Source organism: Gordionus sp. m RMFG-2023, chromosome 3, assembly GCF_954871325.1.
Source record: "Gordionus sp. m RMFG-2023 chromosome 3, tfGorSpeb1-WG-v2, whole genome shotgun sequence".
NCBI classification, from domain to species: Eukaryota; Metazoa; Nematomorpha; class Gordioida; order Chordodea; family Parachordodidae; genus Gordionus; species Gordionus sp. m RMFG-2023.
Window position 1 is genome coordinate 21,665,019 of NC_088777.1, and position 18,660 is coordinate 21,683,678.

Genomic DNA, 18,660 nt, shown 5'->3' on the forward strand with positions numbered 1-18,660 from the left:
CCTCGCAAATATAAATAGATACATGTAAAAAAATTTTTTTTGGTTTACCGACATGCCCTGATCCCATAAAGGGGTGGCATGTCGTATTTTTATACGAATTTATACATTTTTATGCGTAATGCCAATCAACCGATGAAAATAAGGTTGATTGGTTAATAATTATAATAATAAGACACGTGATATATTTTTTTTAGATTTTTTTTTAAAAAATTAAAAAAAGGATTATTATTATTTTTTTGGAAGAAAATTTTTTTTTTTTATATATATAATTATGGATAATAAATTATTACTTTGTTCTTCGTAGAAAAAATAAATCGAGTTATAGAAAAAGGTTGTGTAAATTTTGAGTTAGCCGTAAAACAATAAGATTAGGTTTCAAGTAAAGTCATAATTTTGTTAGTAATCATTATTTAATTAAGTGATATTTTTAAACAATTATTTACAACAGACTTGCATAGGTATACCGATTGCACGGCCCAAGTTTGAAAAAAAATAATTTTGTGCCCGATCTGGGCTTTATATTTTCAGACCCGGCTCGTATTATTTTTCCAAAAAAATTCAGCCCGCCTCGTGCATATAAATTAATTTTAAAAAAAATTCGACCTGGGAAAAATATATCAATTCGGCATTTTGCCGTTCGTTTTTCAGCTAATATGTAAACATTTTATATTTAGAACTGCTAAAATTATTCTATGAATATTGTTTTTCATATAATACTAACGAAAAAAAAGTAAATGTGTGTTTATTTTTGGCGAAATGTATTTTATTTTGTAATAATGTATTTTTGATGTCTAAAAATTAGTCTCAAAATTAATTTAATAACTGATTTATTTAGCTTGTATAGTAAAGTATATATGAACAAATAAAATGGTTTGGTTGGTTATGTTGTAAGTTATTTTTTAATCATTTTTAAATTTAATAATTTAGATAAAAATTGGATTTGATTATTATATATATTGTAATTGTTTAAATAGTTATTCTTTACTTCCTTATAGTTTTTGATTAAAAATCAAAATTAAATTAGTCTCTTAAATTAATTAACGAGAAATAAAATGGAAATGAGAAAGGAATGAATATATATATCATTTTATGATACAATTTTTAATTATATTATATTTTTATTATATATATATATATTCGAATTTTAATATTTGGCCGGGGTATATTTCACAAAAACTTTGGGCCAGGCCATGGTTGTTGGAAAAAAAATTTAGGCCCAGACTGGGTTAATTTTAAAAAAAATTATATGGCCCGGCCCCTATACCCGGAGCAGGCTTATATCCGGGCCTGCAGTCTCTGATTCATATTAAAGATAAAATTTTACAATATTCTTTTTTTCTGAAGAGTCTAGACATAATAAAATAATTAGAGATGTACCAAATTTAAGATCCGACAACGGTCTGGGTCATTCCTCTTTGGGTCCGGCCGGTTATTTTAAAATATCGATTTTATTAACACATTTAAAAAAGATAATTTTGCGTTCTATTGTTTAAAATATGTGGGAAATTAATAAACTAGTTACAAAATAAAAAAAATCAACTTTAGGTGAATAAAATATTGAATAATGTCGATTAATTATATTTATCCGCTGTTGAAAAATGCTAACAAATCTTAATATACATTTTTATTTAATTGAATTAACATTCTTGCGTATAAGAGAGTTAAATGGTTTTTTTATAATATCCGGTATGGGACCTGGTCTGGTAATTAAAAAATTTTATGATCCCGATACCAGTAAAAATTTGATCCGATAATCTCTAAAAATGATGTTTGAAATAAATTTGATAAATAAAATACCTTTCGAGATCAAATTTTTTATATTAAGATAATAGTCCTTACTTCAACGCAAATATTTTTTAAACGTATGTTTCTTTAAAATTTTCGGAATTCAACTTCCCCCTCCCCTCCCCGATCGATTTAGAAATTTAAAAAAATATAATATATTTTAATACCCATTGACGATTTAGCGATCTTTAGTATATCTCTAATCAAAGTTAAATCGTGATTTAAAATATCAGCCAGCTTTTTTTTGAGTTCTTCACTGTTAGTAGCGTTATTAAAAATTCCTTTTCTGTCTCCAAAACATTTAACTACTCTCGCGTAAAGCAAATTATCCGGTACAAGTTTGTAAAGCTCAGGAAAATGATAGGAATACCATTCTCTATAATGTATAAATTAATTGTTTTTTATAAAAGTAAATTTATTTAATCAATAAATAATAAAACAAGTAGCGTTACTTGCTTTTATAATCTTAGTTTGTCACAAAGTAAATGTCAAATATTAATCAAAATTTTATATAACCTCACCATTAAATCATGGAATTTTCCAAAATATAAAAAATTTACAATTTTTTCACTTTATAATGGTAAAAAATTAAAAATAAATTTATGGGTTTCCGTTTTATTCATATTTCGCTTATAAAAACATTTAACCTTTCGCTTTACCTACAGCGTCCAATAACTCTGTTGTCATATTCAATTTCTTATAAAAACTTTCAGATTTATTATTTTGTCCATAATATATCAAAGCATAAAGATGTTGACTTCCAATACTGTCCAAAAAAGCATTGGACACCCCATGATTAAATTTATATTATTATGGTAGTTTATATTGATAAGCAGCGTCTACATAACAGAATATTCACTGGAAGCAAACCCCCTTAAAAACCTATACCTACCCTCCTCCCCCTAAAATAACATGTATGCAGGGATCCAAACCGAACCTGAACCGAACCATTAAACCGTTAAATACCGGGATTTTTATCGAACCTAAACCGCTAAAAAATTCTAGCCGAACCTGAACCGAACCGCTAAAATGCCTCTGAACCGGTTCGAGCCTCATGATGTTACGCCTATAAAATATTGTGTAAGTTATTACTAGTATATTGCAAAAATTTTAATTATATTCGAATTGCTTTAAAGAAAATCATCAATCACATTTGATAGAAATATTATTCCCTATTTCAAACCGGTTTTTAAAGGTTCGAACCGAACCGATATTTTAATTTTTACGAACCGAACCTGAACCGTTATTTTTATCCGAACCTGAACCGATATTCGTTTCGGTTTGGATCCCTGCATGTATGTACTATATAAAATAAGATGTGTAAAAATTATATGACAAAAATTAAAGAAATAATTTTAAAATCTATTAAATGCAAAGATTAAAAATATATAACTAACGTAAAAAGTATATGTATTAACTTTTTACTTGCAAGTATTACTGTTGTTAATAGATTGAGCCGAGTCAACTTAGTAGAATCTTTAATTATATCTCCAATAAATCTAATTAGCATTAACAACACTAATTAAATTTTAAAAAACTCAGTTCCCATATTATTTTAATATTTTATATCAATTTCATTTTAAAAAAAATATGGAAAAATTTCACCACACAAGATATGAACCCTAGACCTTGGATTGCTAGGCAGATATCAATAGAACGGTGAGTTATTAGAGTAAAGTTGGTTTGATTTGTATATATTAGTTAATCAAATTAGATAAATTGTTAATCTACTAAATATACCATTATAATATCAGGATGTGGTATTGACACTTTTATATTAAAATAAACACAAATATATCTTTTTAATATTTTTAATAAGATGAGTATCTGTATCTAAAATTAATTTTTTTATAAAGAATCTGTATATGCATTCTTTTTCCAGAGGACCTGCCCAACTCTGAATATTATATACTGTATATATTTCATATTACTAAACAGAATAACATTTTTAGTCTTAATTATGTTATTTACATTTAACTTTCTCACTATTTATATCTAAAACAAAAAATTATAAACAATTAAAACACATTTTAAAAAAAATACTTTTCGATGGCTTTTAAATAACTTTTTTAAAAAAGATGAGTGCTTGTTCATACTTAAAACAAACAAACAAAAATTGGGTGTCCCCGTTCAAAAACATTTTAGCCTATACTAAAAAGCAATTAAATATCCTAATTAAGTCGAACCAGGACACAGACTTAAAGATAAGTATTTTTATTGAATTTCAGATATTTTTATTACAATGACGATTCTGCAACGTAATAATTTTAATTTTCTCAGAATTTTTTATTGAATTTATTAGAAGAAATATTAAATCACTCACAAATTTTGCTGTTAATATTGAGTTTTATTAATCCTCTCGGTCTAGGTCATGGATGGGGGGTACAATTTTTTAACATACAAAATATTTTGACATGAGTATCAAATAAAAGCTAATAAAAAGATAAATTAATTACATTGATGCTTAACAATATATGTGTCAGGGTGGTGGGGGATTTTTTAAAGATAATATCTTGTCCTTCAAATGAAAGCTAACAAAAAGTAATTATTTACAATGATACTCAACACTACGTCATCGGTATAGGTGGGGAAGGGAGGTAAAAATTAATGTGAACATGGGTATCAAATAAAAGTTAATAAAAAAATCAATTGCATTGATACTTGACAATATATGTCATCCGGGTTGTAGGTGTGGGGTGAATATTTTTAAACATAATACCTTGTCATGGACATCTAATGAAAGCTAATAAATGGATTTTCAAAACTTTATATGGCCAAGGTACTTGGTGGGGGGGGGGGTAAATTTTATATTTAATATATCAACAAGGGAATCAATATCAAATGAAAGTTAATACAAGGATCATATGATTACATTAATGCCAATCACTCTATGTGTCCAAGAGCACGTAGGGGGGGGGGGTGTAAAATTTTCTAACATAATGTCGACATGGACATCAAGTGATAGCTATTAAAGAAATTAATTGATTTTCATCACTCTATGTCTTCGAAGTAAGTAATGGGGTGGGAATTGATTATATTGATACTCATCTCTTCAGAGTGGGGGGGGGGGGGGGGTTAAAAATAGCCTAGCATAATATATCGAAATGGGTAACAAATGAAAGCTAATATGGAGATCGATCAGTATATTGAACTCTACGTCTTCAGGATGAAAGCGATGAAGTTAATAAACATAATATTTCGAAAAAGATCAATTTATTATATGGATAATTATAACTCCATTAGGGTGGGGTGGATAAAGTGAAAATTCTATTAGAAAATTTAAATATTGGTATTTTATAAATGCTAAGGATGTACTTATAAATTTCTACTCATCACTATGTCTTTAGGGGCATTCTGACTTTCAAGCATGGATATTATGAGTAAGATTCCTAAATGTTTAATTTATTACATTTTTAATTAGCCAAAATCATATTTACAAATAAAAAGATTCACTTTTTAAAGGCAATTCGTAACGAGTAGTTTTTACTTCGGGGAACAGGAAAGAACTATGACATCGGGGGGTAATATCATCATTGAAATTAGAGGGTGCAGAGAGGTTCATGGGAATCGGAAGAGGCCATGAGAATTTAAAATTGAATACAAATTCTTAAAATCAATAGTACAAGAAAAAATGTCTGAGACTAGTTCTGAGCGTTTCATATTCTAAGCGATTCATTTTTTAATCTGAGCGTTTTAGTTTTATATCTGAGGAAATTAGTATATTTTTTTGAGAAATTAAATTTTTTTATCTGAGCATTAAAAAATAAATCCAAATACAGGAAAATTTCTGAGCATTAAGTATTTATGAGAGTTTAAGGATTCTTTTTTTCTGAGCATTTCAGTTATAATTCTGAGCGATTAAATAGGAGCCTTAATTTACTTTTATTTTAAGCAAAAAAATATTAAAAGTCCTCATTTTTGAAAAATAAATTGTTAATATATCATTTAAAAAGTATCGACTATATACTGACCGGATCCAAATAGATTTCAGGGCCAGGCCGGTACATCTTTAGTAACTTTATTTTAAAGGTAATGGTGTAATTTATATTTATGGAGTCACAAAAATAAATAAATTTTAAACCTAAGCCTCATGCAAAATTTGTTTATATCTTTGTCCAATTGATCTAGTATAGCAATAGATTGAACTATCATATTATCGACCCGATTAATGTTAAATTTAATTTTGGCACGGGAATAGCTATGAGCGAGACCTAGTTGTGATTTAGATTCCTTTGTCTCGTCAATGAGATTGTCATTTTGGTTCAGGTTTTTAAAAAATTTGTTAAAGTGTTGCCTTATTCCTTGGGGAATGTGTGTGCGTGTTTATATCACAAAAATAATTAGATATTTTAATTTGAATAAATAAAATAATTTAATAGCCTAAAAAACTATTAATCTTATTGACTGGCCGAAAATAATAACTAAATACAATAATAAATACATTTAGGTTAAAATATCAAATATTTTTGTGCGGTCTAGTAAATTTTATACTGAACGATATAATAAGGTAATGAATTTTTCTAAAGTTAAGATAAATTTTATTCTAACTTATGATCTATTGTTAATCTTAATAATTAAATTTGTATGATCATTTTAATATAACTTAAAACAATATAAGGGCTATGTTAATGCATGGTCAGAAGAGCAAAAAAATGTTCATTATGACACTAACCTCGCATAATATCTGGTACAAGTCCAGAATATATACAATTGATGCCGAGATTCGCATTCTCGTTGATTGAATTGCCCAATTTACTATCGGCGATAGCTAGTAATACTTTTTTTCTGTCAACGTTAGAGACATTTTTAGGTAGATAAGTGTCCAAAAATAAGTATAAATCCTCGTGAACCAGACCTATTAAAAACATGGGTAAGAAGAGTCTAATTGATTAATTAATAAATGACAGAGGCCTGTGAATATCAGATTTTAAGATTGCTTGAAATTATTTTAATGACCCGCCTTTTGCTTTAGTTCGGATTATTTGATTTTAAATAGCTTTAGATGTATTTGGAAATCGTTTTTCAAAGTAAGAGAAGCATAGATCTGCAGGCCAAATATCATTTTATAAATCTGGGTTGATTTCTTTACAAATCCTAACGTGTCAAATTTTAAAAATAAAATATATTAAGTTATATCACTAAACTATTTGGAAAATCAAATAATGCAATATTTAAAATTCATTCATTGGATTTTCAATTTTCGTTTAATTTATAAAATTCAGGCAAAAATATTTAAATCCACGAAATTTTATTTTTTTAGACCCAATTAAAGATAGAAAATACGAGCATGGCTAAAAAATTAAAAACTGGACTCAAAAATTAGATTTCCGCAAATTCTGATAAGAAGCAATAATTTTTTAATGATCCAATATAGAACCCTGCAAAATAAAAAAAAAATTGGCACAAACCCAACCTATTTGTAAACTCGGCTCATGGCCAGACATTTTATAAATAAATTGGAAATATTCAAATTCAAAATATTTATTATATTCTTTTTTTTAGATGTTATTCATTAAATATAAGTGTTCCTACGATAATTTAATATTTTGTGTTTTATTTAATTTATTACAAAATAAATATAAATATTGCCCTTAACTACTGATTATTATTAAAATTTATCTTATAATTTTGATAATCAATGAGAAAAAAAAGGAAAAATTGGAATGATATATAAACTCCCTGCAGGATAACCCATTACATGATTTTTCAAATAGTTAATTCGGCCCAGATTTCGTTATTTCTTAATTTTTAGGCCCATCATAGGTTTATAAATTTTTAATCCTATTTCAGCTTATATTTCTTTGAAATTCGCGCCCCCCTTTTTTCACATATGTTGGCCATAAGACCCCTGTCAAATTTTAAAATTGATAAAATGTTGAAATTTAAACATTAAACATCATAATTACATACATCTATAAAAATGATAATTTTTAATTGTTTAATAATATTTGTAGTAATTAGCTACCGAACAAGGTGACAGACAAAAATAATCAATCCACATCATATGGTTTTGGAGATAGAGCAAAGTTCGAGAATGATTAAGGGGGATTATGGAATAAGTTGAGGATGTTTATATTATATGTTTATGATTGTATTATTATGGTTTATTTGATTGCAATAAAGATTATGAAGTTTTTTATTATATTCAAATTGTTTTTTTGTTTTGGGAGATTAATAGTTTTGTAAAAGAAATAATAGTACAGAATATTAATTATTTTTAATTCAGACGATTGTAATTTTTGGTAAAATTTAAATAATAAGTTAATTTTACTTTTTTTTCATTTATAGACGAATTGGATGTTAAAAAGGATCATTATAAAATTTGATTAATCAGTTGATAAAAAAAGTTTATAAAAGGAAAGAATTAGTTTTTAATTTCACTTTTTCTTATTATTTTTCTATTTTTAATTTTTAACTTTAATCTTATTATGTTTTCACTGTATAATTATTATTATCTAATATATATAATCTCCATAATCAAAACATGATAGTTTTCGTATCTTCCTAATGTATTTAAAATTTAAAAAGACTATATAGTGTAATGTTATTTTTTTGCTCTCTACGAGAGTCGAACCACAAACCTCCCGTTTTAAAGTTGTATGTTTTAAGCATGCAACAACTTGAATATAATTAAAGAGAAGATTAAAATATTAATTATATATATATTAATTAATAGCTGATATTTTTAAAATTTTGCCGTTTATTACCATACTAGCTGACGGGGTTGAAGGGTAATTATTTAGTTTGTGTGTATGGTACTAAATATACTTTATTAGTAAATTTTATATAAATATTAAAATTTAGGAGAAAAGGAGGTAAAATTCTGCATTGTATACCTGAGCATGTATTAAAAATATCAAAATTTAAATTTGTGATGGAAATCATATTGGATAAAATATAGTCAGGCCTGATCAAAAAACCAAGTCCCATGCAATTTTCATAAAATTTTGCCATTTATTTTTATTGTAAAAAAATGTCTTAAATTTAATTTTATATTTAGAATAAAATTTAGATTTGTGATAGAAATCATATTGTAAAATATAAATGCTTGAAAATTTTTTAATTTTAAATATGGGCTAGACATTGGCCTGAAAATTTTATTTTGCAGAAATCGCCAGACCTAATTAAAAAACCAAGTCCATGCAACTTTCATATTCTGATTTTATTTTTAAAAGAATTATGACTTTTAAATATTTTATTTCAGTTCTCAACTAACAAAATTATTATGGTCTTTGGCGGACTTGAGAAAATTTTCCCAACAATATGGTTTTCAGAGATTTACCTATCTCCAGGCTTGGGAAAAAATTACAAAATTATTATGGGTTGGCCAGGTTTGGGAAATAATTTTCAAGCATATCTTTTTTAAATTTTACACAATATGATTTCTATCACAAATTTAAATTTTATTCTAAATATAAAATTAAATTTAAGATATTGTTATTAAATTACATTGGAAATAAATGGAATATAAAATTAAATTTAAGACATTGTTATTAATTACAATAGAAATAAATGGCAAAATTTTATGAAAGTTGCATGGGAATTGGTTTTTTGATCAGGCCTGGCTATGTCTGCAAAAAAAATTTCAGGCCAATGTCTACCCCATATTTAAAATTAAAAAATTTCCAAGCATCTCTATTTTAAATTTTATTCAATATGATTTCTATCACAAATTTAAATTTAATTCTAAATATAAAATTAAATTTAAGACATTACTATTATACAATAGAAATAAATGGCAAAATTTTGGGAAAATTGCATGGGACGTGGTTTTTTGATCAAGCCTAGCTGTGTCTGCAAAACAAAATTTTGAGACCAATGTCTAGCCCATATTTAAAATTCAAAAATTTTGAAGCATCGCTATTTTTAATTTTACCCAATATGATTCCTATCACAAATTAAAATTTTGATATTTCTAATATCCTTAATGCTCACGGGTTACATTGAAACAATTTTTCTCTTTTTCTCCTAAATTTTAATATAAAGCATATTTAGTACCATTTACACAATCTAACTAATTCCCCTCAACCCCGTCATTCTTGACGGGTTATTAGCTAGTATTATTTATAATTATGCAATAAAGTGATAGTGATATATATATTAATTATTTTATTTTTCTTTAAAGAACTTTTTCATTTTTACAACATTGACCGGGCGGATTGGTAAAAAAAATTTTAAAACAAAGGGCGTGAGAATGAATTTTAATTTTTTTTATAGGAATGAGCAGAAAGAGATTAAATATAAAAATTAATTTTTTATTTAATAATATTGCAAATTTATAAGTTTAAGTAAAAATATAATAAAATAAAATAAAGAACTAAACTTACTAATATTGTAATTTTTTTAAATACGCAGGGAACAATTTTTTTTAAAATAACTGGGTATATGTTTTTTAAAAGATGTATGAGCGAGAATTCTAACTATATTCCCATATAAATCCTCGTATACCGCGCCTAATTTTTATAATATTTTGATGGTTATTTTTCAATGAATTATATAAATAAATATTGCCGATCCGATCTGACACTATTGCCGATATTAAATTGACATCGGCAGAATACCGATCTGATATCACTAATCTGATTTTGTTGGTTATATTTAATATATTTTTATTGTACCTTTATCAAATTTAATTAAATGTGAAAATTCCGGCAATGTGAGGTAGTGGTAGGCAGGGTAATTTTGTTATTTCGGCAAAGTATACATTGCCGAAATAACCAGGCAATGTGCACATTGCCGGGTTAAATCAGGCAATGTATTCTATTTTACAAATTAATAAATTTTTTATTTATTTGAGATTAATTTATTATTACTTTAATAAATATTTTTAAATATATTTTTTTGATTGATTTTTTTTTAAAATATATTTTTAATTTGTTACAATGTATTTTTTGATTGATATTTTTTTTTAATATATTTTTTTGATTGATTTTTTTTAAAAAATATATTTTTAATTTGTTACAATATATTTTTTGATTGATATTTTTTTTAAATATATTTTAATTTGTTACAATATATTTTTTGATTGATATTTTTTTTAATATATATTTTTATCGATAATTTTTTTAATTTTTGTGTTATCTGTTTTTTTAATAAATTTTTTTAAATATATTTTTTTTGATTGATATTTTTTTTAAATTTTTTATTTTTTGTGTTTATATGATTTTTTTTAATATATTTTTTTGATTGATATTTTTTTGATTGATATTTTTTTTTAATATATATATTTTTTTAAATTTGTATTTGATATATCTTTTGATCGCTAATTTTTTTAATTTTTGTGTTATGATTTTTTTAATAAATTTTTTTGATTGATATTTTATAATATATCTTTTTAATAAATTTTTTTGATTGATATTTTATAATATATCTTTTTAATAAATTTTTTAAACATATTTTTTTGAGATATTTTTTAATATATATTTTTAAAATGATTATTATATATTTATGTTTTACGTAATTTTATCTATTATATATCTTTTGATAGATAATTTTTTAGATAATCGTGATGTTGTCATAATCGTTATTTTTAAACTTTTTTTAGTTTTTTTAAAGTAAATGGGTAAAAATATGTTTTGTAAACATGTTAAATTAATATTTGAGTGAAAGTGTACTATGGAAAAGTGACAATTGTCATAATCGTTATTTTAGAACTTTTTTAAGTTTTTTTAAAGTAAATGGGTAAAAATATGTTTTGTAAACATGTTAAATTAATATTTCAGTGAAAGTGTACTATGGAAAAGTGACAATTGTCATAATCGTTATTTTAGAACTTTTTTAAGTTTTTTTAAAGTAAATGGGTAAAAATATGTTTTGTAATATGACAATTGTCACTTTTCTATAGGACACTTTCACTGAAATATTAATTTAACATGTTCACAAAACATATTTTTATCAATTTACTTTAAAAAAATTTAAAAAAGTTCTAAAATAACGATTATGACAATTGTCACTTTTCCATAGTACACTTTCACTGAAATATTAAATTAACATGTTTACTTTTACCCATTTACTTTAAAAAAACTTAAAAAACTTAAAAAAGTTCAAAAATAACTATTATGACAATTGTCACTTTTCTATAATACACTTTCACTGAAATATTAATTTAATATGTTTACAAAACGTATTTTTACCCATTTATTTTAAAAAATCTAAAAAAAGTTCAAAAATAACGATTATGACAATTGTCACTTTTCCATAGTACACTTTCATTGAAATATTAATTTAATATGTTTACAAAACATATTTTTACCCATTTACTTTAAAAAATCTAAAAAAAATTCAAAAATAACGATTATGACAATTGTCACTTTTCCATAGTGTACTTTAATTGAAATATTAATTTAGCATGTTTACAAAACATATTTTTACTCATTTACTGTAAAAAATCTAAAAAAAGTTTAAAAATAACGAATATGACAATTGTCACTTTTCCATAGTGCACTTTCACTGAGATATTAATTTAACATGTTTACAAAACATATTTTTACCCATTTACTTTAAAAAATCTAAAAAAAAGTTTAAAAATAACGATTATGACAATTGTCACTTTTCCATAGTACACTTTCACTGAAATATTAATTTAACATGTTTACAAAACATATTTTTACCCATTTACTTTAAAAAATCTAAAAAAAGTTTAAAAATAACGATTATGACAATTGTCACTTTTCCATAGTACACTTTCACTGAAATATTAATTTAACATGTTTACAAAACATATTTTTACCCATTTACTTTAAAAAAAACTCAAAAAAGTTCGAAAATAACGATTATGATTGTCACTTTTCCATAGTACACTTTCACTGTAATATTAATTTAACATGTTTACAAAACATATTTTTACCCATTTACTTTAAAAAAACTCAAAAAAGTTCTAAAATAACGATTATGACAATTGTCACTTTTCCATAGTACACTTTCACTGAAATATTAATGTAACATGTTTACAAAACATATTTTTACCCATTTACTTTAAAAAAACTAAAAAAAGTTTAAAAATAACGATTATGACAATTGTCACTTTTCCATAGTACACTTTCACTGAAATATTAATTTAACATGTTTACAAAACATATTTTTACCCATTTACTTTAAAAAAAGTCAAAAAAGTTCAAAAATAACGATTATGACATTTGTCACTTTTCCATAGTACACTTTCACTGAAATATTAATTTAACATGTTTACAAAACATATTTTTACCCATTTACTTTAAAAAAACTCAAAAAAGTTCTAAAATAACGATTATGACAATTGTCACTTTTCCATAGTACACTTTCACTGAAATATTAATTTAACATGTTTACAAAACATATTTTTACCCATTTACTTTAAAAAAACTCAAAAAAGTTCAAAAATAACGATTATGACAATTGTCACTCCATAGTACACTTTCACTGAAATATTAATTTAATATGTTTACAAAACATATTTTTACTCATTTACTTTAAAAAAACTCAAAGTTCTAAAATAACGATTATGACAATTGTCACTTTTCCATAGTACACTTTCACTGAAATATTAATTTAACATATTTACAAAACATATTTTTATCTATTTGGTTTAAAAAAAGTTCAAAAATTACGATTATGACATTTGTCACTATTACCTAAAAAATTATCTATCAAAAGATATATAATAGATGAAATTACGTAAAATATAAATATATAATAATCATTTTTAAAATATATATTAAAAAATATCAATCAAAAAAATATATTTAAAAAATTTATTAAAAATTATCAATAAAAAAATATCAATCAAATAAATATATTTAAAAAAATTTATTAAAAAAATTTATTAAAAAAATATTTTAAAAAACATCAATCAAAAAAATTTATTAAAAAAAATAATATAAACACAAAAAATTAAAAATATAAAAAAAAATATCAATCAAAAATATATATTTAAAAATATTAATTTAAAAAATCATATAATACAAAAAAAAAATATAAAAAAAAATATCAATCAAAAATATATATTTAAAAATATTAATTTAAAAAATCATATAATACAAAAAAAAAATATAAAAAAAAATATCAATCAACAATATATATTTAAAATATTAATTTAAAAATAACACAAAAAAAAAATTAAAAAAAAATATCAATCAAAAAATATATTTAAAAAAATTTAAAAAAACATATAACATAAAAAATTAAAAAAATTAGCGATCAAAAAGAAATCAAAAAAATATATTGTAACAAATTAAAATATATTTTAAAAAAAATATCAATCAAAAAATATATTGTAACAAATTAAAATATATTTAAAAAAAAATATAATATTAATCTTAAGAAATTATTAATAATAACGAAAAAATTATTAATAATATAATATTACAAAAATTACACATTGCCTGATTTAACCCGGCAATGTGCACATTGCCTGGTTATTTCGGCAATGTATACTTTGCCGAAATAACAAAATTACCCTGCCTACCACTACCTCACATTGCCAAAAAAATTCCGATAAATAAACATTGATAAATCATTTATTTATATTGGAAAATCGTTGCAATCTTTTGTTTCAGGTCCGTGAAGTTGGCCCCGCAATTTTTGATTTTCAATGGTTTATCAGTTGGTGTGATTAGTACCCGACTTGTACCGATTTGTACCGTTTTCAGTTCGATTTGTACCATCACCGTTTTTGAGATATTCAAAGAACAAAATGGGGGGTCAACTTCACGACAGCCCCCCAACTTTTGAACTTAAAAATAAAAAGTGAATAGGTCGATAGAGAATGATTTGTACCGTTTTCAGTTCGATTTGTACCATCACCGTTTTCCAGCTATTGACCTTTGAAAATATGGCGCCAAAAATAAAAAAACACTCAACATTTATTTTTTAAAAAATTTTTTTAACGTACAACGGTAGAGAATTTTTTTCTCTTCCTAATGATGCCTCAAATTAAGCTTTATCTTCTTTATTTATTTCGGAAATCAAATTTTAAACCTTATTATAGCGTTAAGTTAGCCCCCTCCCCCAATATTCAAAATTTGAGATTTTTCAAATTTTTAAAACGGGATTGATTTATACCCGATTTGTACCGTTTCAAACTCGATTTGTACCATTACCGTTTTCCAGCTATTGACCGTTAAAGATATGGCGCCAAAAATATAAAACACTCAACATTTATTTTTTTAAAAAATTTTTTAACGCACAACGGTAGAGAATTTTTCTCTTCCTAATGATGCCTCAAATTAAGCTTTATCTTCATTATTTATTTCGGAAATCAAATTTTAAACCTTATATTATAGCGTGAAGTTAGCCCCCCCCCAATATTCAAAATTTGATATTTTTCAAATTTTTAAAACGGGATTGATTTGTACCCGATTTGTACCGTTTCAAACTCGATTTGTACTATTATCGCTTTCCAGCTATTGACCGTTAAAGATATGGCGCCAAGGTTTAAAATTTGATTTCCGAAATAAATAATAAAGATAAAGCATAATTTGAGGCATCATTAGGAAGATAAAAAAATTCTCTACCGTTGTGCGTTAAAAAATTTTTAAAAAAAATAAATGTTGAGTGTTTTTTATTTTTGGCGCCATATCTTTAACGGTCAATAGCTGGAAAACGGTAATGGTACAAATCGAATTTGAAACGGTACAAATCGGGTACAAATCAATCCCGTTTTAAAAATTTGAAAAATCTCAAATTTTGAATAATGGAGGGGGGGGGGCTAACTTCACGCTATAATATAAGGTTTAAAATTTGATTTCCGAAATAAATAATGAAGATAAAGCTTAATTTGAGGCATCATTAGGAAGAGAAAAAATTCTCTACCGTTGTACTTTAAAAAATTTTTTAAAAAAATAAATGTTGAGTGTTTTTTATTATTGGCGCCATATTTTCAACGGTCAATAGCTGGAAAACGGTGATGGTACAAATCGAACTGAAAACGGTACAAATCATTCTCTATTGACCTATTCACTTTTTATTTTTAAGTTCAAAAGTTGGGGGCTGTCGTGAAGTTGGCCCCCATTTTGTTCTTTGAATATCTCAAAAACGGTGATGGTACAAATCGAACTGAAAACGGTACAAATCGGTACAAGTCGGGTACTAATCACACCAACTGATAAACCATTGAAAATCAAAAATTGCAGGGCCAACTTCACGGACCTTTTTGTTTCTAGTCTATTTTATGATCAATATAAATTGTTAGAATTTTTTTAAATTATTTATTTGTATTTTATTATATTTTTAACATATTTTCAATTATTTAATTAGTTTTTTTTTTAAATTATGACTTCAATTATATAAAAATGTTCTTCATTTATAAATAATTATATTTTCTTAGATTTAAAAAAATTAATATTAAGACGTCATTTTATCGAATAAAATCTAATCGGTGAATTTAATATCGACCGAACAGATGTTTTAAAAAGACGAAAAACCTGCCCCATAATATAAAAATATATGTACATTCCTTATTATTGGTTTTAAAAAATCACGAAATCAGTTAGAACCCGGTCCGGGTTATTTATATGATAAATCATTTAGAAATAAAATTTTTTAAATTTCAACATGTCCAATTTTAAAATTTAATGGATGATCTTGGTTCCACGTCAATTCGGCGCGACGACAATTCGGCACAGCAACAATCCAGCGCGGCGACAATTCGACGCAGCGTCATTTCGGCGCAACGACAATTCGGCATATCTAATACAGCTGCAATTTATTATAAATTTATTAGTATAAAAAAGGATGATTAAATAGAAGTCATTTTGAATGTTAGTCCTAATAATTATTTCTTTATATTTTTTTTACAAATAAATGTGTAATATCAATAAAAAATTTAATAAAATCAAAAAAAATTAACAACCAATATTTATACCGATTTTTTTGGTGAACCAATTTACCATATTATAAGGTATTCTGATTAGTAGCCATTATTATGTAACCCTGGAGATTTTGCGCATAGAAGAATGAAAGAAATAAAGATAAAGAAAGGTTTGGACCTCTATCTCTAATCTTACATATTATTTTGGCTAAAATCATAATCGACCGTTTTTAAAAATATGCCCAAATCGGCCCCAAGAATTAATGCGTAATTTTTTTATTTATTTATATAATAGGTATTGAAATTATAAATATACTAATTGAAAATAAAATTATAAATTTCCAGTCTCATTAAATATGAGAAATTTGACATTCCAATTATCAAGGATAAAAAAATATAAGTGGCTTATCATCACATTTACTTAAAAAATCAAAAAAGGAAACTAAAAAGATTTTGTCCGACTAGATTCATTGAAAGACGAGTAGGTGAAACTCTATATTGAACTATATGATGTTGTAGTTGCAGCATTGGAATTTTATATATCAAGCAAGGAAAAGGATACAGCAGATGCTGAGAATCTTTTACAGGCTATTATTAAGCCACAATTTTTCATATCTATTCAATTTGTTTATTTTTTATTTAATTATACATATGATTTTAGCAAAATGCTTAAAAAATTGATTTGGATTTAAGGGAGGTTATGAATAGAGCAAAGGATATTGTTGAAATATTAACAAATATTAGTGAGAATGTGGATAAAAATTTCATGAAATATGAGAAAGTAGAGGAGATTGCTAATATGTTTGAGATTGAAATTTTTAAACTTAGAGTAGTTTCTAGGCAATCCAATTGCTCAAATATTGATGCATCTACGATTGAGGATTTTTATAAAATAAACATTTTTATTCATCTTATTGATACATTTTAATTTAAATTAAAGGAAAGGAAAGATTTATTAGTCATATTTTTATTTTAAAAAGCTTTTTTTTTCTTTTGCTAGTTGAGTCTAAACTGTTGATTATGCTTGAAACACGAGAGGATATTATGAAAATCTCAATATAGTAGGCTCATATGATAGTTACTTTGTGTAGTATGATTTTCGTAAATCTTGACAGAATATAGTATTCTTTGAGACCAAAAAATGCTCTGCAGGCCCTATCTATGTGCAATTGCACTAGATTCATAATATCAAAAAATTATTAATTAACTTAGCTACAATACCAATTAGTACCTGCACTAATGAAAGGTTTTTTCAACTTTAAAAAGGTTAAAAACTTATTTAAGAAATACTACCGGTTAAAAATCTTAGGATTAGCCCTATTAAATATTTATAAGGAGATTATTCTAGATAAAAATTTGATTCTAGATGAATTTGAGAAATCTCAGAGAAAAGTAGACCTCACTATATAAATTCAAATCAAAATTTTAAACGACCGATTTGGGTCTATTTTAAAACTTAGCCAAAATAATATGTATACCTTATAATGTGATAAATTGTCCACCAAAGAAATCGGAATAAATTTTGGTTGTAAATTTTTTTTTTACTAATAAATTTATAATAAATTGCAGCTGTATTAGATACGCGCCGAATTGTCGCTGCGTTGAATTGACGCCGCGCCGAATTTTTCGCGCCGAATTGACGTGATACCGATGATCTTATGTATTGTATGAAAATAATAAAAGAATCAGAAAATTAAATTTAAAAGTTTTTTAAAATAAGATTTCCAACCTTCCGATATATGATTAATATTTTCCAGGGCGTTTTTAGCAGATTTGAAGGGTGAAAAAGCCACCAAATGAACTGTGTTGGCGAATTTAGTAAAATCAGTGAGATTGTCACACAATTGTTTGGATAAAAGGATCATACCTATCTCTTCATATTGCTTGATGTTGAATAAGGTGTAACCGACGGCATGTTCAAATAGGATGAACAAGGAAGACTATTTATCAAATATGAATATTCATTTATTAAAAATTAAAATTATATATTAAAGAGGATTTTCGGTTATGTAGAATATAGTCTCCAGAATTCTGGCATAGTCACTTTATAAAAAGGTTTTTTAAATCGATTTATATGGCCTACCGCTTAA

General features: G+C 25.0%; 1 protein-coding gene across 2 annotated transcripts in view; it reads right to left on the reverse strand.

Moving 5' to 3' along the window:
• Positions 1-18,660, reverse strand: part of LOC135926464 (nucleolar protein 56-like) — a 55,330-nt gene that overhangs the window by 33,797 nt on the left and 2,873 nt on the right. For both annotated transcript variants that reach the window (XM_065462351.1, XM_065462352.1), the window contains 4 exons: positions 18,300-18,510; positions 6,458-6,640; positions 5,867-6,086; positions 1,953-2,161 (listed from right to left, as the gene is read on the reverse strand). In XM_065462351.1, the coding sequence (XP_065318423.1) occupies positions 1,953-2,161; positions 5,867-6,086; positions 6,458-6,640; positions 18,300-18,510 (823 nt within the window). The remainder of the gene's footprint in view (positions 1-1,952; positions 2,162-5,866; positions 6,087-6,457; positions 6,641-18,299; positions 18,511-18,660) is intronic.